This window comes from Rissa tridactyla, chromosome 1 (assembly GCF_028500815.1).
Source record: "Rissa tridactyla isolate bRisTri1 chromosome 1, bRisTri1.patW.cur.20221130, whole genome shotgun sequence".
NCBI classification, from domain to species: Eukaryota; Metazoa; Chordata; class Aves; order Charadriiformes; family Laridae; genus Rissa; species Rissa tridactyla.
This window is the reverse complement of record NC_071466.1, coordinates 33,011,397-33,029,408: the sequence shown is the minus strand read 5'-3', so window position 1 is coordinate 33,029,408 and position 18,012 is coordinate 33,011,397. Positions and strand designations below refer to the sequence as shown.

Below are 18,012 nucleotides of genomic sequence, written 5' to 3'. Positions count from 1 at the left end.
CAGAAGGCAGCTGGGGTTTGCAGTGAGTGTGGAGCTGATTGATCTGAAACATAAAGGAGTAGCTTAGAGCCAACTGGAAGTATCGATCTATCTTTGGAGGTGGTCAATTTAGAAGAAAGCTGTTTAAAGAAGAAATTACAAGTTAAAAAAAAAAAGGGGAAGAGAAAAGAAAAATCAATTTCAGTACCCAGGAATCAAGTGTGGATGGGTTGCTCTGAGAAAGAATCAGTGATGCTGAAGAAATTCTGCCCTGGAATATGAGGCGAGGAAAGCACAGCAGTAGGTCCAGGGTAAAAAGAAGTTTTCCCTGCCAAGTTCCTGCTTACTGCACTGTTGAGTGACTTCAGCTGTCATCAGGAAGGCACTACTGAATAGGTTCTGCAAATTCTGGAGCAACAAAAGGAGAATGCATAAATAAGAAGATATGTGGAAAAGTGTCATCAGAGCCTCCATGGGAAGCCCTGAAAAAGCCGGAAAGGGAACGTACACAACACTTATTTTCAGCTCATGTTTGTGGCTACGCAGAGGAATCATCTGTCAAGAACAACTGCCTTTCCTGACATTGCTAGGAAATGGTGCAAAGGTGGAGCTGTGTAAATAGAGCTTTGATCCTATTTAGTATTGTAGAACAGACCTGCTTAGTTACAATATACAGACATCCAGTTGTTTTAACAAGTACTGGAACACAAGCCCCCAGTCAGGTTTTTTATCCATGTGGGTTTAAGTTTCTTGTTATTAGTCATCACTAATTAGTTTTTACAGTGTGCAATAAGTCCTTAAATAGTAGTTGCAGGCAGTTTACACTGTGTATGAGGTTTACAATCAGCTGAAACAGCTAAAAAAGTGCTCTGTATGGAGCAGAAGTAATTTTATAATCTTGCGAATATCTAGTTTCAGTTCTTTTTCTTTCAGTTTGACTTTTTGTAAAAGCCAGCAATAATCGAAAGCAACCTTCCCCCATTATTTTTTCTAGAAGGAAAAGGGATATGAAACCTTATATCTGCCTTGGAAGAGTTATGACAGACTGGAAATGTTATGAAAGCGTTTAATAGGACAACCAGGCAAAGCAATGATATTCAGAGACAAGTTTTGTAGAAGAAAAGGAATGATTGCTTAAGACAGCATACAGATAACGTGTGTAACTTGTTGCTAACTTTGGTGGGTTAGCTCAGGTGTTGATCCCCCTCTCTCTCTTACGCTGATAGTCTCAGCTTACATCTCTTTTGATAACAGTAGCAGGTGATTGTGAAGTGCTTTTCTCAAGTGACCAAACTGGGAAAACTTGAAATTTGAAATAGACAATAGCATGGCATGGAATTACACCCCAAACTCTAATGCAACCTGAAGCATCAATTTCATTGCTAAGTATACATTGTCGAAACTGGAGATCACAAATATGTGCATAGTCACAAATAAATACAAGTTTAGGAGAATTTATAATCCTGTAAATTGTAGATTAAAAAGTCTGTTTTGTATCTGCAGCTCTATAAGTGACCACAAACAGTGAAGAGTCGTGATGGCAACTGTCAGTGACTAGTTAAAGGATACTGAAAGAAGAAAAGTTTTCAAAGCGATTCTCTCCTCCTCGTTCAGCATTATTTTTTCCATCAGTCAGTTAACTGTTTTCATTCGATCTGCACAGTCCTAGGATACGATACCAACTGAATCTGATTTGAAAACAGTCTGTAGCTAAATGTTATCTGCATGAAGCTGGCAACGTACTCCAACTCTGTTGCACAGTCCTCACCATCAACTCTCTGTGGATGTGAGAGAACAGGTATACAACGTATACGTACAGCTGTTGTTCAGCAAAACCTGTTTCAAAGTGGTCCTGCTGCAAAAGCGTGCCAAAGGCCTGAGGGCTCTAAGTCCTCCCCTAGTCAAAGCAGGAGCTCTGACATCTGCGGTTTGGCAGGAGAGAGGCTCTCCATTGAGATGTGTGTGGGATAACAGTGACACTGTGTGGCCAGCCAGATAAAATGCAATTTCTGAATTTTCACAGTTTGTCTTTGCCATCATCCATTTTACCAGACAGAAAGGTAGTAAAGATGAGTTTGTAGTTTTCATTCCTGTTGGTAATTTCCAGTCTCTCTTCAATACATTTCCTTTATTGTTATAAAATGTCCTGAACACGTAAGCTAAGACAAAAACTGAAAAAAAATGATCAAACAAAACCTTGCATCCAAACCCCTTGAATCTGAGGAGCACAGAGGGTGAGACTCCACTGTTGCTCTGGAACTTGGCAAGTTATATTGAAGCTCATTTTCAGGTCCATGCTTACATTGACATTTTAATCACATTTCTTCCTGTGGCACTGGGAGGAGGAAAGGCCCCATAAGAGGAACTGGATTTGTATATTCCAAAGCAGAATTTCCTCCAGACTAATTTTGAAAGCTGAGCTTCATCAGCATAGCTCCAAGCTGTAATTTTTACTTCCCATAGAAGTAATAGATAAGATATTACCTATATTATGTGCAGGCAGGCAGTACGGTTGAGCATCATTAGATAGCCTCTGTAGGGCTTCCTCTTGAAAGCAACTGAAGGAATAGTAAAAAAAACAGCCCTTGCTTCATAGCTTTTATATTCAACAGATATATTCAACTAGGGTACTTAAGAGTGTGGAGTAAAAGCCTTTTTTTGGCACACATGACATTGATATTTTTGTACGTTTACCCATCTTTTGCGCTTCTTTTCAACTAGAAATATTAAGAATAATGAAAGAATTGAGAGTAAGGCATTGCAAGATAGTCAGAGCTGTATTTTAACTAGTTTCTAAGGTGAAAACAGCGTGTATGCAGTATGTAGCATAGATAAATGTATGACCTAAACTGGGATAGAGACCAGTTGTAAGAGGAAGAGTTAATGAATAGGCTCAGAAAAGGGAGTGGTGGTGTTAGGGTAGGTAAGGAAGCCAAACCAGCTCAGTTTTGAATTGCGCTGTGGAGGCAAAGCTGAGATGTTAGGAGTCAAGGAGAAAGAGATCTGTGAATTTAAGACATAAGAGGAAGGACCTGGAATGAGAGTCCCAGTGGTGTAGACAGAAGAGTACAGAGGATTGCTAATTTATATGGGAAAAACTAAAACAATTTGGGTAGCACTTGAATAAACGAGAGTGGACCTGAGTCCTGGTAACATTCTAAACAGCTTTGGAAATTATAAATTCAGAGATTGCAGTAACAATATGAAAAATATTCTACAGTCGCATTCAAAAGGTGTAGTAGTTCAAACAGAAAGCAAAGCAAGGTAAGTACTTTTCCTCATCAGCTGTTGCAACACCTGCCAGCTAAGGGATGAGAACACGAGAGAAAAGTCTTTGCTCTGTGACATATTTCTCCACATCTATCTCGCTGTCAGGGTGCAATGAGGGCTCCCAAGGGGGCATCAGGGCAGGGCCTGGCATCCAGGACCCATCCCACTGTCCCCAGCCAGGGACCAGGCAGGCTGGGGGGCATGTAGGGATGGCCCCAGCCCTGGGCGTCAGGTACCTGCCTGAGAAAGGGGATGGGCTGGGGTGCTCAGAGCCCTGACATCTTCTCAACAACTTTCTGTTCCGGCTGTATGAGGCATACAGAAATTGAACAACAGGGAATGTTCACTAAACAACACCAAAAAAAGCATCAAACCTTTCCCAGATACCCTGGAGCCTGTATCATGTCTTTTCTGGATGACGGAGGACAAATAAATCAATGCTATGTCATGATTGACACTGTTTCAGGCAGTGCTGGTCCATCACAGTGGGGAGGACATCACTCATGGGAGTTCAAATGAAGACTATTTGGACCCGTCCAGGGCACTCTTGACACTTGCAGGTACGAGGACCAACTCATTGTGTCCATTCAACCTGCTGTGAACACTGAGCCCAACCACAGAAGGAGCTGAGCTTCTGTTGCGCCACTGAACTCATGACAAGCAGGAGGCTGCTGGAGGCCGTAGCCACATGTAGGGAAGGTCTTGGACTGAGATTTCCCATCCTGTAGTTTTCAAATCCAAACCTGTGACATGGGGGGAAACTTGTGTGGTTGTTCTGCAAGGCAGAGCTCAGAAGTATGCGCTTCTCCTCAGAGCTTAGCCGTGGCCAGCTTTCTCCTTTGAAAACTGTGACATGGTATCAGTGAGGGCATAGCAGGTGACTTTTTGTGCTTTCCTGCTGGAGTCATACACTTCTGGGCAGAGTCAACTGTGATAAGGCATGCACAAAGCCAGTAGCGTATCCACTGCCAGTTATGCTACCAAAAAACATTTTCCTTCATCAAATGTTTGTCCCAAGCAGCAGAGGCAAAACAGAGATCACAGGATGAGCTGAGCTGACAGAACAATGTCCTATTTCCAACCCCACCAGGAATGCCCTGGAGGTACCAGCACCTCTCTCAGGGTGCTTGATAGGCACCTGAAGGGCAGGTGCTTAACATCTGCTGTGTGTTTTGTTGTGTGAATCTTGTCACTCTGAACATTTGGTAGTCAGTCAACAACTTTGAGCAGTCATGGAATTATAGAATAGCTTGGGTTGGAAGGGACCTTGAAAGGTCATGTAGTCCAACCTCCCCTGCAATGAGCAGGGGTATCTTCAACTAGATCAGGTTGCTCAGAGCCCCGTCCAACCTGACCTTGAATGTTTCCAGAGATGGGGCACCTACTACCTCTCTGGGCAACCTGTGCCAGTGTCCAGAGAGGAGGTAGATACCCCATCCCTGGAAACATTCAAGGTCAGGTTGGACGGGGCTCTGAGCAACCTGATGGGGCATCCACAGCTTCTCTGGGCAACCTGTGCCAGTGTCTCGCCACCCTTACTGAAAGCAATTTCCTCCTTATATCCAATCTAAATCAACCCTCTTTCAGTTCAAATTCTCTTTCTTCCTCCTGTCTGCGCCCCATGGAGTGAGGGCAAAGTGCTTTGACAGTGAATATAGTCATTGGGACAAAATTCCAGGTACTGGAATATTTAGGGCATGGGGAGAAGGGGGGATTCTCTCCTATAATACTAGTCCTGATTATTGCTCTTTGTGGTGAACGTCTAGGATACAGGGAAATGCATGCCTAACAAACAGCAAACAAATAAATTGACTGAAATTCTATGAAATTATAAATGGAATTAGTGACCACTGGCTTTGCTCCTGTGAATTGGGAGACATGAAACACGAGGCAAGTGCATTCATTCTGCCCACGTAACACATAGCAGGGGTAGAGGCTGTCTTCATCTTTGAACACAATTTCTGAATTATTTAGTGTATGGCCTTTCTGCTCTAGCAATAGACTCACTCAGAGCTCATCTCGTCTGCTTTTACTTGCTTTTCTTTCATTCTTTCTTAAACAGCGTTCCGATTGCTTCTATGTATTATTTATTGGAAATACTATGCTTTTATAACATAGCTGTGGGTGGAACAGACTCTGTAGGCACAGTTTGTACCCCATATTTGGAATAATTGGCAGACAGAAAGAAAACAGGCTGCAGAAAAATATAGAGTTGCCTCTATTTCCTCGTATATTACTCTGTTCTGTACCATAGAAAACCTGAAAGCAGTCTTCAATAAAATGATACCCTAGTTGCATTCTTAATTCTAATTTTATTTCTTCTTTTTCTTTTTTTTTTTCGGAAGCAGCCTATTTCTGTAGCATGTTAGAGAGCGTTGCAATAAAGACTCCATCACATCATATTTCAAATACTCAATTATTCATTGAATGCTAGAATTTCCACCCTTGCTTCCTGTATTTATATTCTACTTTACTTAAAAGAAATTTCAGCGCTATGAATATCTGGTCAGATGAAACAGCTGCATACCACAGTCTCCTACCAAACCTCAGAGAAGATGAGCAGTAGCAGAGGCAGGAGAAACACGAAAAGATCAAGAGACAATTCACTCGACCCACTGGTACATCAAAAAATACCAACTACATTGATCTTACAGTACAATGAAATATGGGGAGGAAGGTTTTCCCAAAATGGAGAACAAGCGGGTTGAGGAGCCAGAGAACAATTTAACTTATTTTTGAAAATAAAGAACTCGGACAAATGGGTAACCCTCGGGTAGCAGCATGCACTGCAGAGTGTGCAAACGGTTGCCTGAAGGATCAGGATCCGCTGCACATTGTAGTTCTCTTCTTTTATTCCCATCTAGGGAGCTTCCTGCCCTTTTTCCATTTACAGACTGGTTTCAGATGCGTGGTGGTGCATTTATACTGTTAGATTAACTCTGCAACAGCTGCTGTAAATAAGCAGTAGCTTTTGGGTTAACCTAAAGCCTGACCATTGCAACACATTTTACATATCCACAAGCTGCACAAAGCCTGTGGAGGCTCTTGGTGCCAACCAGCTCTGTGGGTTAACTACGGGAGACACATGTATCGCAGAAGTATCTTACAAAACATGGTCTGTAGGACCCTTTGCAATCCCCTGCAGTCTATCTGGGCTGGAATCCTTGTTTTGTTCTGTTTCTCATTCATCTTGCTTTCCTCAAAAGATGGAAAACTGCCACATCTTGCCCCCAGGGTAAGAAATATGCCTCTGTTTGGCCACCAGTGACCTGGTCGCTGACCAGACAGTCCCTTCCACATGCCGAATTTCATCCCCAGCAAGGGTGGCTTGCGACATGGAGGCATCATGCGGAGATCATCACTGGGGAAACTGCATCCTGAGACACGTGGAAGCCCCCACCCCCCCCAGGGAAGCGCAGATGAATCACATTTCCTTCTTCATCCTCAAGTAACTGTGGCTGGAGAGCAGCTCTGCGTTAGCGCCACGATATGAGATTTACAGCCGCTTTCAGTTCTGCCTCTGAGCAGCCTTTTAGGAGAAAAACCCATCCAATAAAGAAGGTAAACACCGCCTTTGCTGGGCCTCTGCCTGGCTGCCATCAGCCGCTCTTACACAAGCGACTCTCAGAGCTGTTTCAGCAGCACATTTTTGCCTCTGGCGTTTAAAGTTCAAGCAGTGCTGTCTTGTTAAACATTTTCCCCTTCTTTTAAGGGATTTTTTTTACCCCCTCAGCCACAGAGGACTGACTTTGCTTCACTTACAAAAATTAAAATGTAGTAAATGCCTTGATGTAAAGAATTTTATAGATTTTCACCCCAGCAAAGGCATTTTGACTGGTCATATATCAACGAGACATAAAAAAACATGCTTGTGTGCATTTTTTTTTAAATTGCTGTTGTTACCGTCTGTGCAACAGGTAGTAAAAGCTGATGCTACGGAGATTGGTCTTGTACTTTCTACCGTAAGGCTGGCAGAAAAATTGTCAGTCGTCTTGTTGCTCATGTTTAAATCCACACCCTTGAGCTGTGATTCAGCAAATTCCCAGAGTAACTCTGGTCCGAAAGCCGGGTTCCTCCTTGTCCTATCCTGCCAGGGGGTGGATTTCCCCTAGAGAAGCCAATGAACAAAAGCTCGTTTATTTCTGTACGCGAGGAGGAGGAGGAGGAGGAGGAAGAGGAGGAGGAAACTTGCTCCACCATCTCCCCACCTCTTCCTGCAAAAAGTTGGCTCTCTTTTGCACTGATCACTTCAGGTCGTGAATGGAAATGGAAGTTAGCGGCAGCGGAGCTGGGATATAGAAATTGTTGTTTCCAGCGGCGCTCCCTGGCTCTGCTCCACACCTCGTAAATAGTAGCTCTTATCTCATTTTAGCTACGAAGAGAAGCAAAAGCAAGCTGCCTGTGTCTTTCTTCAGCAAACCTAAGGTGCCCTCTCGGAGAGGCAGAACTGAGCACTCTGTTATTAACTGACATTATTGAGGAAATACGCTTGCTTTCTTTTTTTTTGGCTGCGATTTTTTTTTGCCACGTTTGTGACAGCATCTTGATGGGGAAGCTGATCTCCAAAGGCTGGCGCAAAAGAGATGCTCGAGTTGTCATGCTGGGGCTTGACTTCGCCGGCAAATCCACCCTTCTCTACAAACTGAAGAGTGGGCGGGCTGTGGAGACCTGCCCGACGGTGGGCTTCAACGTGGAGTCTCTGCAAACGCCTTGTGGCTTATCCTTCACCCTCTGGGACGTTGGTGGACAAGGTAGCCTGCGGGCAAGCTGGCCTGACTACCTGGAGGACACTAGTACTCTCGTCTTTGTGCTCGACAGCACAGACACGGCCCGGCTGCCTGAAGCAGCAGCGGAGCTGGAGGAAGCGCTGAGCCACCCCAGCATGGCTGGCGTCCCCGTCCTCCTCCTGGCCAACAAGCAGGAGGTGCCAGGAGCACTGGCTCCCGCCGAGCTGGGGGAGATGCTGCAGCGGGGGCGGCTGGTGGAGCGACGCTGGGTGCTCCGGGGTTGCAGTGCCCACACGGGACAGGGCCTGCAGGAAGTCCTGGCCATCCTGGGAGAGCTGCTGCGGGGTCTGGAGCAGAGTTCTCCAGCCCAAGAGCAGCCCCTCGCAGGGCCAACGGGGAGGAGGCAAGCTCTGGGGCAAACCTGAACCTTGAGCAGACCCTTCCCACCCATTGCAGCCCGCAGGTTTGCTGCAGAGGATCCCAGCCTCCAGGTGTCCCCTAAAATGAGCAGTTGGCACAAGCAACACCGAAAAACAGCCAGCCGCTCACCACCGAAATCCACCAGGAAGACCTTTGAGCAAAACTCCCACCGTGGAGCATTTTTGGCTCCATCTCTTAGACTCTTATCACTGGCCGCAGCTTTTCCCGCAGTCGCCAGGCTCTGCTCATCCATTTTGTGTGTCCAGTGCTTCCGCAGGGATGCTTTTTGCCAGAGCAGTATAAATCACACCAGAGATGCACACAAGGGACAGAGGGGGTTATTTTCTTTCCATGGCTCCCAGCCCCAATGCATCTATCCTGATGCGGTGATCCCCACAGGCGGGTGTTTGAACGTGCCCCATGCCGCTTCTCGCTCAGCTCGAATCATCATTGTTCATCATCTGGAAAAGCAGCAGCTGCTAAAAGGGAAGGGCTGAACTGGAGCAGCGTAAGTGCAGGACTTCGAACAACCGACAGCTAATTGGTTTTAATGAGGCATCTACGGGTATAATCTTCAAACCATCGATGTGACTCAGAATTGGATGGCGTAATGTGGTTCAAGGATGTGTATATATTTATTTCTGCATTTCTTGTTTTGGGTCTTTCTTTTACGTTTGTTATTTTTATCAAATACTGATTTCATGAAAATGGTACCTCACTTTCCTTGGATTATATTTGGATATAAAGAAACCAAATCTGACTTCTAGATGCTTGGAAACATGTCTGCATGGCCAGTCAACCTCTAAATATCCTCGTGGTGGCCTGAACAACCAAGACAAAGTCCCGTCTCTCAGACTTTTTGAAACTGGATGAGACTACTCTATGGACATTGGTAACCATGGGCACCTCTGGGCACAGGCAGGTTGGTAACCAAAGGGGTTTCCACACCCAACTGTGTCGGGGGCAGTTGAAATGCCCCTGGCGGATCATGACAGGGCTGGGTCCCTTCTTGCAGTGATGGTCTTTGTCTGATCCTGCTGAACCTACCATTGGAAAAACCTGTAAAATGTGTGCCTGAGAGCTACCTGTACTCAAAACTCTGTTATTCAGGGTTAAAATTAAGAAATTTCCTAGCAATCCCTACTTTATTATGAAATGAATGGAAGTGGTGGGGGCAGAGGAGAGAAAGGACACAAAATTTTCAGGCAGCAGAAGTCAGCCGTTTTCGAGGCAGAACTTATTCCACCTAGAAACACCAAAGAGAAATACATGGTGAAATCCTCTTCTGTTCATACCAGAGCACTTCACAGTTGTTAAAGAATTAATCATCCAGCTGTTACTGGTACTGTTATTAGCCTCATTTCATTGAAGGCAGCAGCTGGAATATAAGGTTTGAACAGTCATGAAGAAACAGAATATGACATTTATAGGAAGGTCTCAATAAAAGAAATCCTTCCCAGTGGAAAAAGCCAGACTTTTTAGCAGCATTAATATATAAGAACTGTGATATGCTATGAAATAGTACTCCAGTGCTGAGCTGGCCTCAGTGGTCATGGTTATGGGTATATTTAAACAGCATTGAATGGTATAATGAATTATACGACAAAGCTGTGTGCATGGTAAGGAGGACAAAATCACATCTCTAAATCTTTGCATTTAACATAAGCCGGTTGATCTGCCTTTGGCTGGTTGTAGGTGATCATCGTTTGCTCCTAACACACAAGTCCCCAGTGGACGTGTTGGGTATTTGACTGTCAGAGGGGGACGGAGCAGTTCTTGTGAGACAGCACACGTGCTAGTATCTAGATAGAGATGAATGAACTCAGGTCATCTATGCAACCTGGTCACCAGTACATGAAAAAGCCATGTCTTCTCAGGCACCCATCCAACGCAAAAGGCTCTGTGTGGTACCGCCCTGCCAAAAACCTTCTCTTTATTGAGTTTGCTGCTGTTTCGGTCTTGTATCTCATGTGGTACAAAGCCGAGTATTGTACATCAGGGTGGGGGATCACCAATACTTTAAACCCAACACAGACTGAAGGGTTGTCCTGATGGTGTTTCAGTCCTACTTGGCTCTTGATGTATGCATTTGACTCTACAGGATTGTCTGCTGGTGGTGAAAAAGGGCACTGAAAACTTTCCATTTCCCCATGAGTGTTTTTTAAGCCCTTTAAAGAGAAAAAAATAGGCTCCTCTGGCAGCAAATAGAGGTAACCACCAGCCTTTGGTAAATATGACTTATTAAAAATGAAAATAGCGGGATAGGTGGTGGGGAAGAAGAGGTTGCTCTTGGCAGTGGGAACCCTGAATGCCTGAAACTGAGGAAGCAACCTCCTGGTTACTGAAAGTGTTCTCACTTCCCTTGAAGCAGTAATTTGGAAAAATACCCCATCTCATGGGGCATCATGTGATTTAACATCCTTGTTTTCTGGAATAAGGCTTTTCTAAACGCTTGGTCACATTACTCGGCTCATTTATGCCATTGTTAGAGACTGTCAAAACGATGCTGTGTCATAATGTTTGAAACAGCAACATGGAGTTTACTTCTAATTATTTTCTCTTTTCTCCAGCGCTGGAAAACGTGTTAAAACAAGCCAATCTAACGAGCCCTGCTCTGCTCTCATCAAATGCTTGCAGGACGCTCACCCAACGGCACTTAAATGCTTCAGTGTCAAAACTCCTGCCCAGTTCAAAGGGAGCAGTGTGGAGGGTTGCAGGAAGAAGCCAGGGAGAAGCGTGGAGGTTTGCAGGAAGAAGCCAGCTCTAGGGAAGGAAGTTTGTTGCCTCTTTTTCTCGGTAATTCTGCTGCTGCCGAGAGCTGCTGCCTCATGGAGCTGTATTAATCCTTTAAACGTCTGCACTTACGGACTCCAGCCAGGAGGGCACCCTCGAACTTAGAGTTTCCATCTTCCTGTGTGTGTGATAGGTGTCACAACCTCTGCGCTGATTTCTAAAATAACACAGCTTCTCTCTTAGTAGCAGACAAAAGAAAAGTCCTTGGGACGTTTTCTTGTTTCAGGTTCCTCACAAATTTGAAATATCCTTTGGGTTATTGGCCCCAGAGCCCACTCTGGTTGCTCGAGATTCCTTTTTAGCAGTTTTTCTGGATGCTAAGTCCATCCACTTGCTATCCCTGGTGTTGGCTCTCTCAATGCCAAAAGGAGGTGTTTGGAACAGCGGGTTGTTTCCCTTTTATTTCCTTTTAGTTTTTTTCAGCAACAAGTATTTATTTGGCTCTCTTTATAAAGGAAAAGCATTGCTTGGAAATAGTTTCACTGCTGTTTTTTTGACCCCACCACCCTTGTGGTATCTTGCATCCTGCCTCCAGACTCTGCTAGTAGTTTCCTACGGTTTCATCGTCTCTCTCTTTGGCTGACCTGGTCAGTATTTAGTTGTTAATGTGGTCTGCTTTTCTGTGATCTTGAATCTGGTGGTTATGAGCTAAAAGTATTGCCAAAAGTGGCCAACTTATAGGATAGTAAGGTTTGGAAGGGACATCTGGTACGATACCCTGCTTAAATCAGGTTGCTCAAGGCCTGGTGCAGCAGTTTTGAATGTCTCCAAGGATGGAGATTCAACAACCCAACGCCTTTAGAGGCACTCTGGTATGTATTAACCTTACAGTAATGTAACCGGAATTCATAATCGTGCATTAATCTTCCCTGTCACTCCACTGAGAAGAGCCATACTGGTAAGTATCTGCCCTTGCTTGGGCTGTCAGAGCGTGCTCCTTGCCCAGGGCCATCAGCTCCTCCACCCCTGAGACCTCCCATCCCTTCTCAGCTTTGCGGAGATCACTGCAGCAGGAGCTGCCTCCGGGTCCTGCTGCCTCTTTTGCGGCCATCGAGACACTTTGGTCATCTTGCACACTATTTATGAAAGGGCACAGCTAATTACTCACTGATTTACTAACCTCTATGCAGGGCTGGTTTTTAAAGCAGCTTCAACAAACCCTTTTTTTTTTTTTTTTTTAAATTTCTGACAAGGAGTTTTCCATCCGCCCCCAGAGAGAAAGAAAGCAAAGAGCTGGAAAAAACCCAACCGATGCTAAAAACCAGTAACAGGAAGGACGAGTCACCTTTTCCCTGGTCTCTTCACAACTTCCATATTTCAGCCATTCCATGACACAAAACGCTTTCTACTTGCACGTTGGCTCATTTCTGCTCTTGGCAGTGTTTCTTTGTTTTCGGATGGACCTACATGGCATTTGCTGAGCAGTTACCGATGGGGCTTCTCTGATGGTCTTGCTGAAGGGCTTTAGATCAGAGGGGAACCAGGCGATCCCAGGGCTGCAGGGTGAGGACATGAACGGTTGCCAAGGAACTATTTAAAGAGGGAACAGGCAGCCACGGGACACGCGAGAGGGAGCTGTGACCGGCTGTAACCCCGGGAGAAGAGTGTTAGGGCAGCAGCCAGAGACCTGGGAAAGGCCTGGGGGCAAAAAAGGTCAATAAGAATTTTTTAAAAAGCTGAGAAGAGCTACAACATAAAAAAGACTGTAAAAAAAAGCCCTTTTCTTAGGAGACAGGCTGTGTAATGCAATGGAATGTCTTAATTATCACTTTAATACACCTAACGGCTGTAAATTAATTTCCTCCTCTTAAAGAAACCCTGAAATACCACCTGTAAAAATTCACCACATGTAACTCACCAAGAAAAAACAAGGAGTAAAACCACAGGTGATGCCACCTCTTAAAAAAAAATTAATATCCTCGCCAAATGGTACTAAAAACCAGTCATGCAATTATGACTAAGACAAATGACAAACTACAGTTTAAGACATTATAGCCTTCAAAGGGTTAATTAACTGGCCTTCATCTAAACTTTCCGATACTTGATTTTTTCATGATGCATTTGCTTGAGTCTCAGCCCTGAGCTTGCCGTCCGGACATCACTAAAAACGCCAGGTGAAGGCTGGCGTTTGGGTTAGGACCTCAGTGACGCATCCATGGCTGGGAGCTTGTCATTCCCTCACCTCACACTTCACACAATGAGATTTGTATAAAGTTCCTGCAAAAAGAAAAAAGGAAAAAAAAAGATAAATTATCCAACTGCTGTGAAAGGCGATGCCAACCCCGACCCCACAAGCGCATCCCCCTCTGCCTGTGCCCTTGCCTGACTCTGTGGTCAGACCAGAAGCACAAACCTCGGCTCCGACCCAATCCAACATCTGTCACCTCCAAAGCTCCGATGCTTTAAATCAGTCCGGCACCATCGCCTTGTCTGCTAATTGCTGCGAGAAACAATCTCCCTGGAGCTCCCAGAGCTGATGAACCATTCTTAAATTCTCCCTTAGGCCTCAGATTTTTATTTTCTTAATTTTTTTGGCCTGTGCTGGCTAACCACATTTGGATGTGGTAACGAGGGTTTTTCCAACAAGCCACAACCACTCGCACAAAGAAAACCGGCCTGGCAATGGGCGGCTCTGCGGTAACGACCCACTTGGCCTTGGACATAGGTCCAATGTTTGCTTTTTAATCAAACTGTGGTGGGCTTACAAAGCCACTGGTTTTTGCAGTGAGAGGACAAACCCCCACGGGCCCATGTGAAGTTTGATAACGGAGGGAAAATACTTTGGAAAGATCAAACTGGAGGTTTCCTTGGGAAGAAAAATACCAGCTGAGAGCAGAGATGGAGCCCTCATTTCCCGGGGGTGTATGGTCAGTCGAGGGTCTGTTCTGCTCATAAGGACAAGCACTTTACACCTCATTATTTTCTGGCTTTTGACAGCAATTAACACTAGGCCTTTTTCTTTGATAATATTGTAAATGAAGACCAATGATAAAAGTCCATGCCCCGAGACACGAGGTTTGGGTCAGTACGGGGCTGGAGCAGGAGTCCAGCACCGCACACAGCTGTGTCCACACAGCGTGCCTCAGGGTTGAGCTTTCGCAAGGATGGAGAAGCAGCTTCCCCCTGTACCTGGGGGAACGTCAATGCGGAGGCAAAATATGACAGACCATTCCCGAGGATGCCCCATTTCTGCAAGACAGGATGGGCCCGTCAGCAGCAAAGCAAAGGACGCTCAGCAAGGAAGAGCAGGTTTGGGGCTGCAATCATGGGGAAGTGGGTCCTGAGCCTCCGGAGCTGCCCCAGGAGGCACGGGGACAACGTCCACCGAGCCCCTGAGAAAAAGCAGGTCTTCAAAGACAGTGCATGGGAACGACTGGGAGGGCTGGGGACGTGTCCATGTGGAGGAGCCTGCAGGCAACCCCAGGTCTTCGGGCAACATGGGCACCATGGCCCGACAGGAAGGCGCTGGTTTGGCCCCTCAGTTTCGCCCTGGGCTTTCTCCCTTTCTCCTTTTATTCTCTCATATTTTCTCCCTGGGAAGAAGCATTTGTGACTGACTTCAACCAGATGCTGTTCTGTCTTCAATAAAGAGAACAGCCTCAATATTTTTGTGGTCCTTTTCTGCACCCTATCTTCATCCTACATAAAAAAGTCGCTCAGATTGCCATCTATCCTCCCAGCACCATCAGCAGGGGTAACAAATGACCTTGTTGTTCCCTCTGCTCGCCGAGCTGAAGATCCCATTAGCTACCTCCACCACTGCATGGGAGCTCACACACAGCTGCTGGCAAGAAAGCACTGATCCAGGGTCATGGTTTCAGCTGGGGTAGAGTTGACTTTCTCACTAGCAGCTGGTATAGTGCTGTGCTTTGGATTTGGGATGAAAACGGTGTTGGTAAACACTGATGGTTTTGGTTGTTGCTAAGCAGGCAAGGCCTTTTCTGCTGCTCATACTGTCCTGCCAGTGAGGAGGCTGGGAGTGCACAGAAAGTTGGGAGGAGACACAGGTGGGACAGCTGACCCCAGCTGACCAAAGGGATACCCCGTACCACATGATGTCATGGTCAGTATATAAAACCGGGGTAAGAAGAGGGAAGGGTAGGACATTCGGAGTTACGGCGTTTGTCTTCCCAAACCATGATGGAGCCCTGCTTTCCTGGAGATGGCTGAACACCTGCCTGCTGATGGGAAACAGTGAATAAATTCCTTGTTTTGCTTTGGTTGCGTGCGGGGCTTTTGCTCTACCTATTAAACTGTCTCAACCCACGAGTTTTTTCTCTCTTTTACTCTTCCAGTTCTCTCCCCCTTCCCAGCTCGGGGGGCTGCGTGGTCCCACCTGGTGGCTGGGGTTAAACCACAACATGCAGGGAAATCACAGGAGGACAGGTCCTTTCTGACATATGATGGGAGCCCTGGTGGGCGTTAAGTCTCTGGGAAGGATCAGGGCCTCAGCCAGAGGGAGAAGCCAAAAATGCCACAGACTGGCTTACGGCAGGCCGTGCCTTACTGCGTCCTTGGGGCTGTCCCCAGGTCGCCCTACTTGTGTCTGTCACTTTGATCTCGTCACCAGCAGGCAGCAGTCTGCTGCGATGCCATCCCACAACTGCCCAGTTCACGACCACGAGTGCTGCAGCTACACAGGAGCATCTCACGGTCTCTGCCATCTTCCTCATGGGAGATGCACCCTAATTAAATGATTTCAGTCTCATTTTGGTGCCGGAGCTTAATGGCATTTCTGGATGTTTTCTTGAAGTTGATGTGCCCCAGGAAAGAAAATAGGCGCAAGGAAAGAGCTCTTGAGAACATATTTGCTGTGAATTTCGAGATGCCATGTTATACCCATGATGCTAGTACAAGTGCAGCACTAAAAGCCATGTCAACCTTTTGAAAAGGAAAAAAGATAAAGTGGCAATGTAAACAATACATCTGTAAAAAGGAAGAAAAACAAAACAAACCCCAAAACCCTAAAAACCAGGGACAGTGGAGGAAGTTTCATCTGCAAAACAAAATCTACGCCCAAACCAGGCTGCCTCATTAAAGTCGTCAACTAGGGAGTCGAGACAATTAAGAAGCTGGGGTCAGACTGTTTGTTTGTGTCGTGTCCTGCCTGGATTTTGGTTTATTTATACCTAGTTTGGGCCACAGCATTGCGTATTCCCAGCGCTGCGCATCTCTGTACTCAGGGACTGAACCCAGCACATCCATTCCCGGGGAATAAGCCGCAGCCGATACTGCAGTACATGCCCCGTGCTGGAGCTTCAGGAGTAAGATCTCCCCAGAAACAGAAACCGTCAGTGCTCCTGAAAGTTTTGTTTTAATTTTTAAAGGTTTAGAAGTGGTGAAATAAAAATAACTTTTAAAAGCTCCAGTCATTTTTGTGGGACACTTTGTCAGTCCAGGTTTGGTGATGTGTGGGCGACGTTCACCTGAGTCAGCTGCAGGAACGGTCGGTGGGGATCTTGCCGTGCCTTCCACGCTGGTTTAGCAGTTGGTGCATTACAGACACAGCAGGCTTTGTGTAAGGAGGACACCTTCTTTTTTCCAAATAAGCTGGAAGCAAAAGAATGTGCTTTTCCCTTGACGTCCTCTCCAAGCTCCTTGGTGGAAGCATCCTGCCTGACACCCGCTATCAGCTGGGTGAATGCCCTCGACAAGCAAGAGGCACTGGGAACAAGGTGCTCTCAAGCCGAGGGACCCATCTGGGGAGCAAATTTCCAGAAAACCTTACGGATGCCGAGATTCCCACACTGCAGGAATTGCTGCAGAAGCGTGCAGTGGTCTGTCCGCAGCCATAGCTGAAATACCATGCCCAACAGCCGCTGCTGCTCAGGCTGAAATGCATTTAATTCACCATGGAGCTAACGGAGATCTTATGAAGCCCAGCAGAAGACGTCAGATTAAAGGAATAAAAAAAGGAAGTGGGCAGCACAGGGGTGCCCTGACTGCTGGTCCCACCACAGGCAGCACGGAGGGGTGCGGAGTGGCTGCTGCAGCCGTCAACAAACCCTTCCTGCCCTAACATGGGCTGGTGGGCACAGACCCCCTCCTGCTACCTTGCCATGCCACTGCCCGCACTGACATGACACCTGGGTGTGACTTTTGGGAGCCTGCATGAGAGGAGCAGCACAGTGAATCTCCTTTTGCAAGAGAGATGTGAAATCACAGAATCACAGAATCTTCATGGTTGGAGAGGACCTTTGAGATCATTGAGTCCAACCAAACAACCTACAGTCTCTGCCACTAGAGCATGCCCTGAAGTGCCACATCTAGACGTTTCTTAAACACCTCTAGGGATGGTGACTCAACCACCTCCCTGGGCAGGCTGTTCCAGTGCCTGACCACTCTTTCAGTAAAGTAATTCTTCCTAATATCTAATCTAAACCTCCCCTGCCGCAACTTCAGACCATTTCCTCTGGTCCTGTCATTATTCACCTGGGAGAAGAGGCCAACACCCACCTCTCTCCACCCTCCTTTCAGGTAGTTGTAGAGGGCAATGAGGTCTCCCCTCAGCCTCCTCTTCTCCAAGCTAAACATGCCCAGCTCCCTCAGCCTCTCCTCATATGACCTGGTCTCCAGACCCCTCACCAGCCTGGTAGCTCTCCTCTGGACACGCTCCAGCACCTCAATGTCCCTCTTGTACAGAGGGGCCCAGAACTGAACACAGGACTCGAGGTGAGGCCTCCCCAGTGCCGAGTACAGAGGCACCATCACTTCCCTGCTCCCGCTGGCCACGCTATTCCTGATACAAGCCAGAATGCTGTTGGCCTTCTTGGCCACCTGGGCACACTGCTGGCTCATGTTAAGCTGGCCGTCCACCAGCACC

The 18,012-nt window shown here is 46.4% G+C and overlaps 1 protein-coding gene across 1 annotated transcript; it reads left to right on the top strand.

Annotated features, from left to right (window-relative positions):
• The first annotated feature begins 7,437 nt into the window (after positions 1-7,437).
• Positions 7,438-9,236, top strand: ARL11 (ADP ribosylation factor like GTPase 11). The gene has a single exon (XM_054188425.1). It carries the CDS (start codon positions 7,796-7,798, stop codon positions 8,399-8,401), a length of 606 nt encoding a protein of 201 aa, XP_054044400.1. The 5' UTR covers positions 7,438-7,795; the 3' UTR covers positions 8,402-9,236.
• Positions 9,237-18,012: the final 8,776 nt, after the last annotated feature.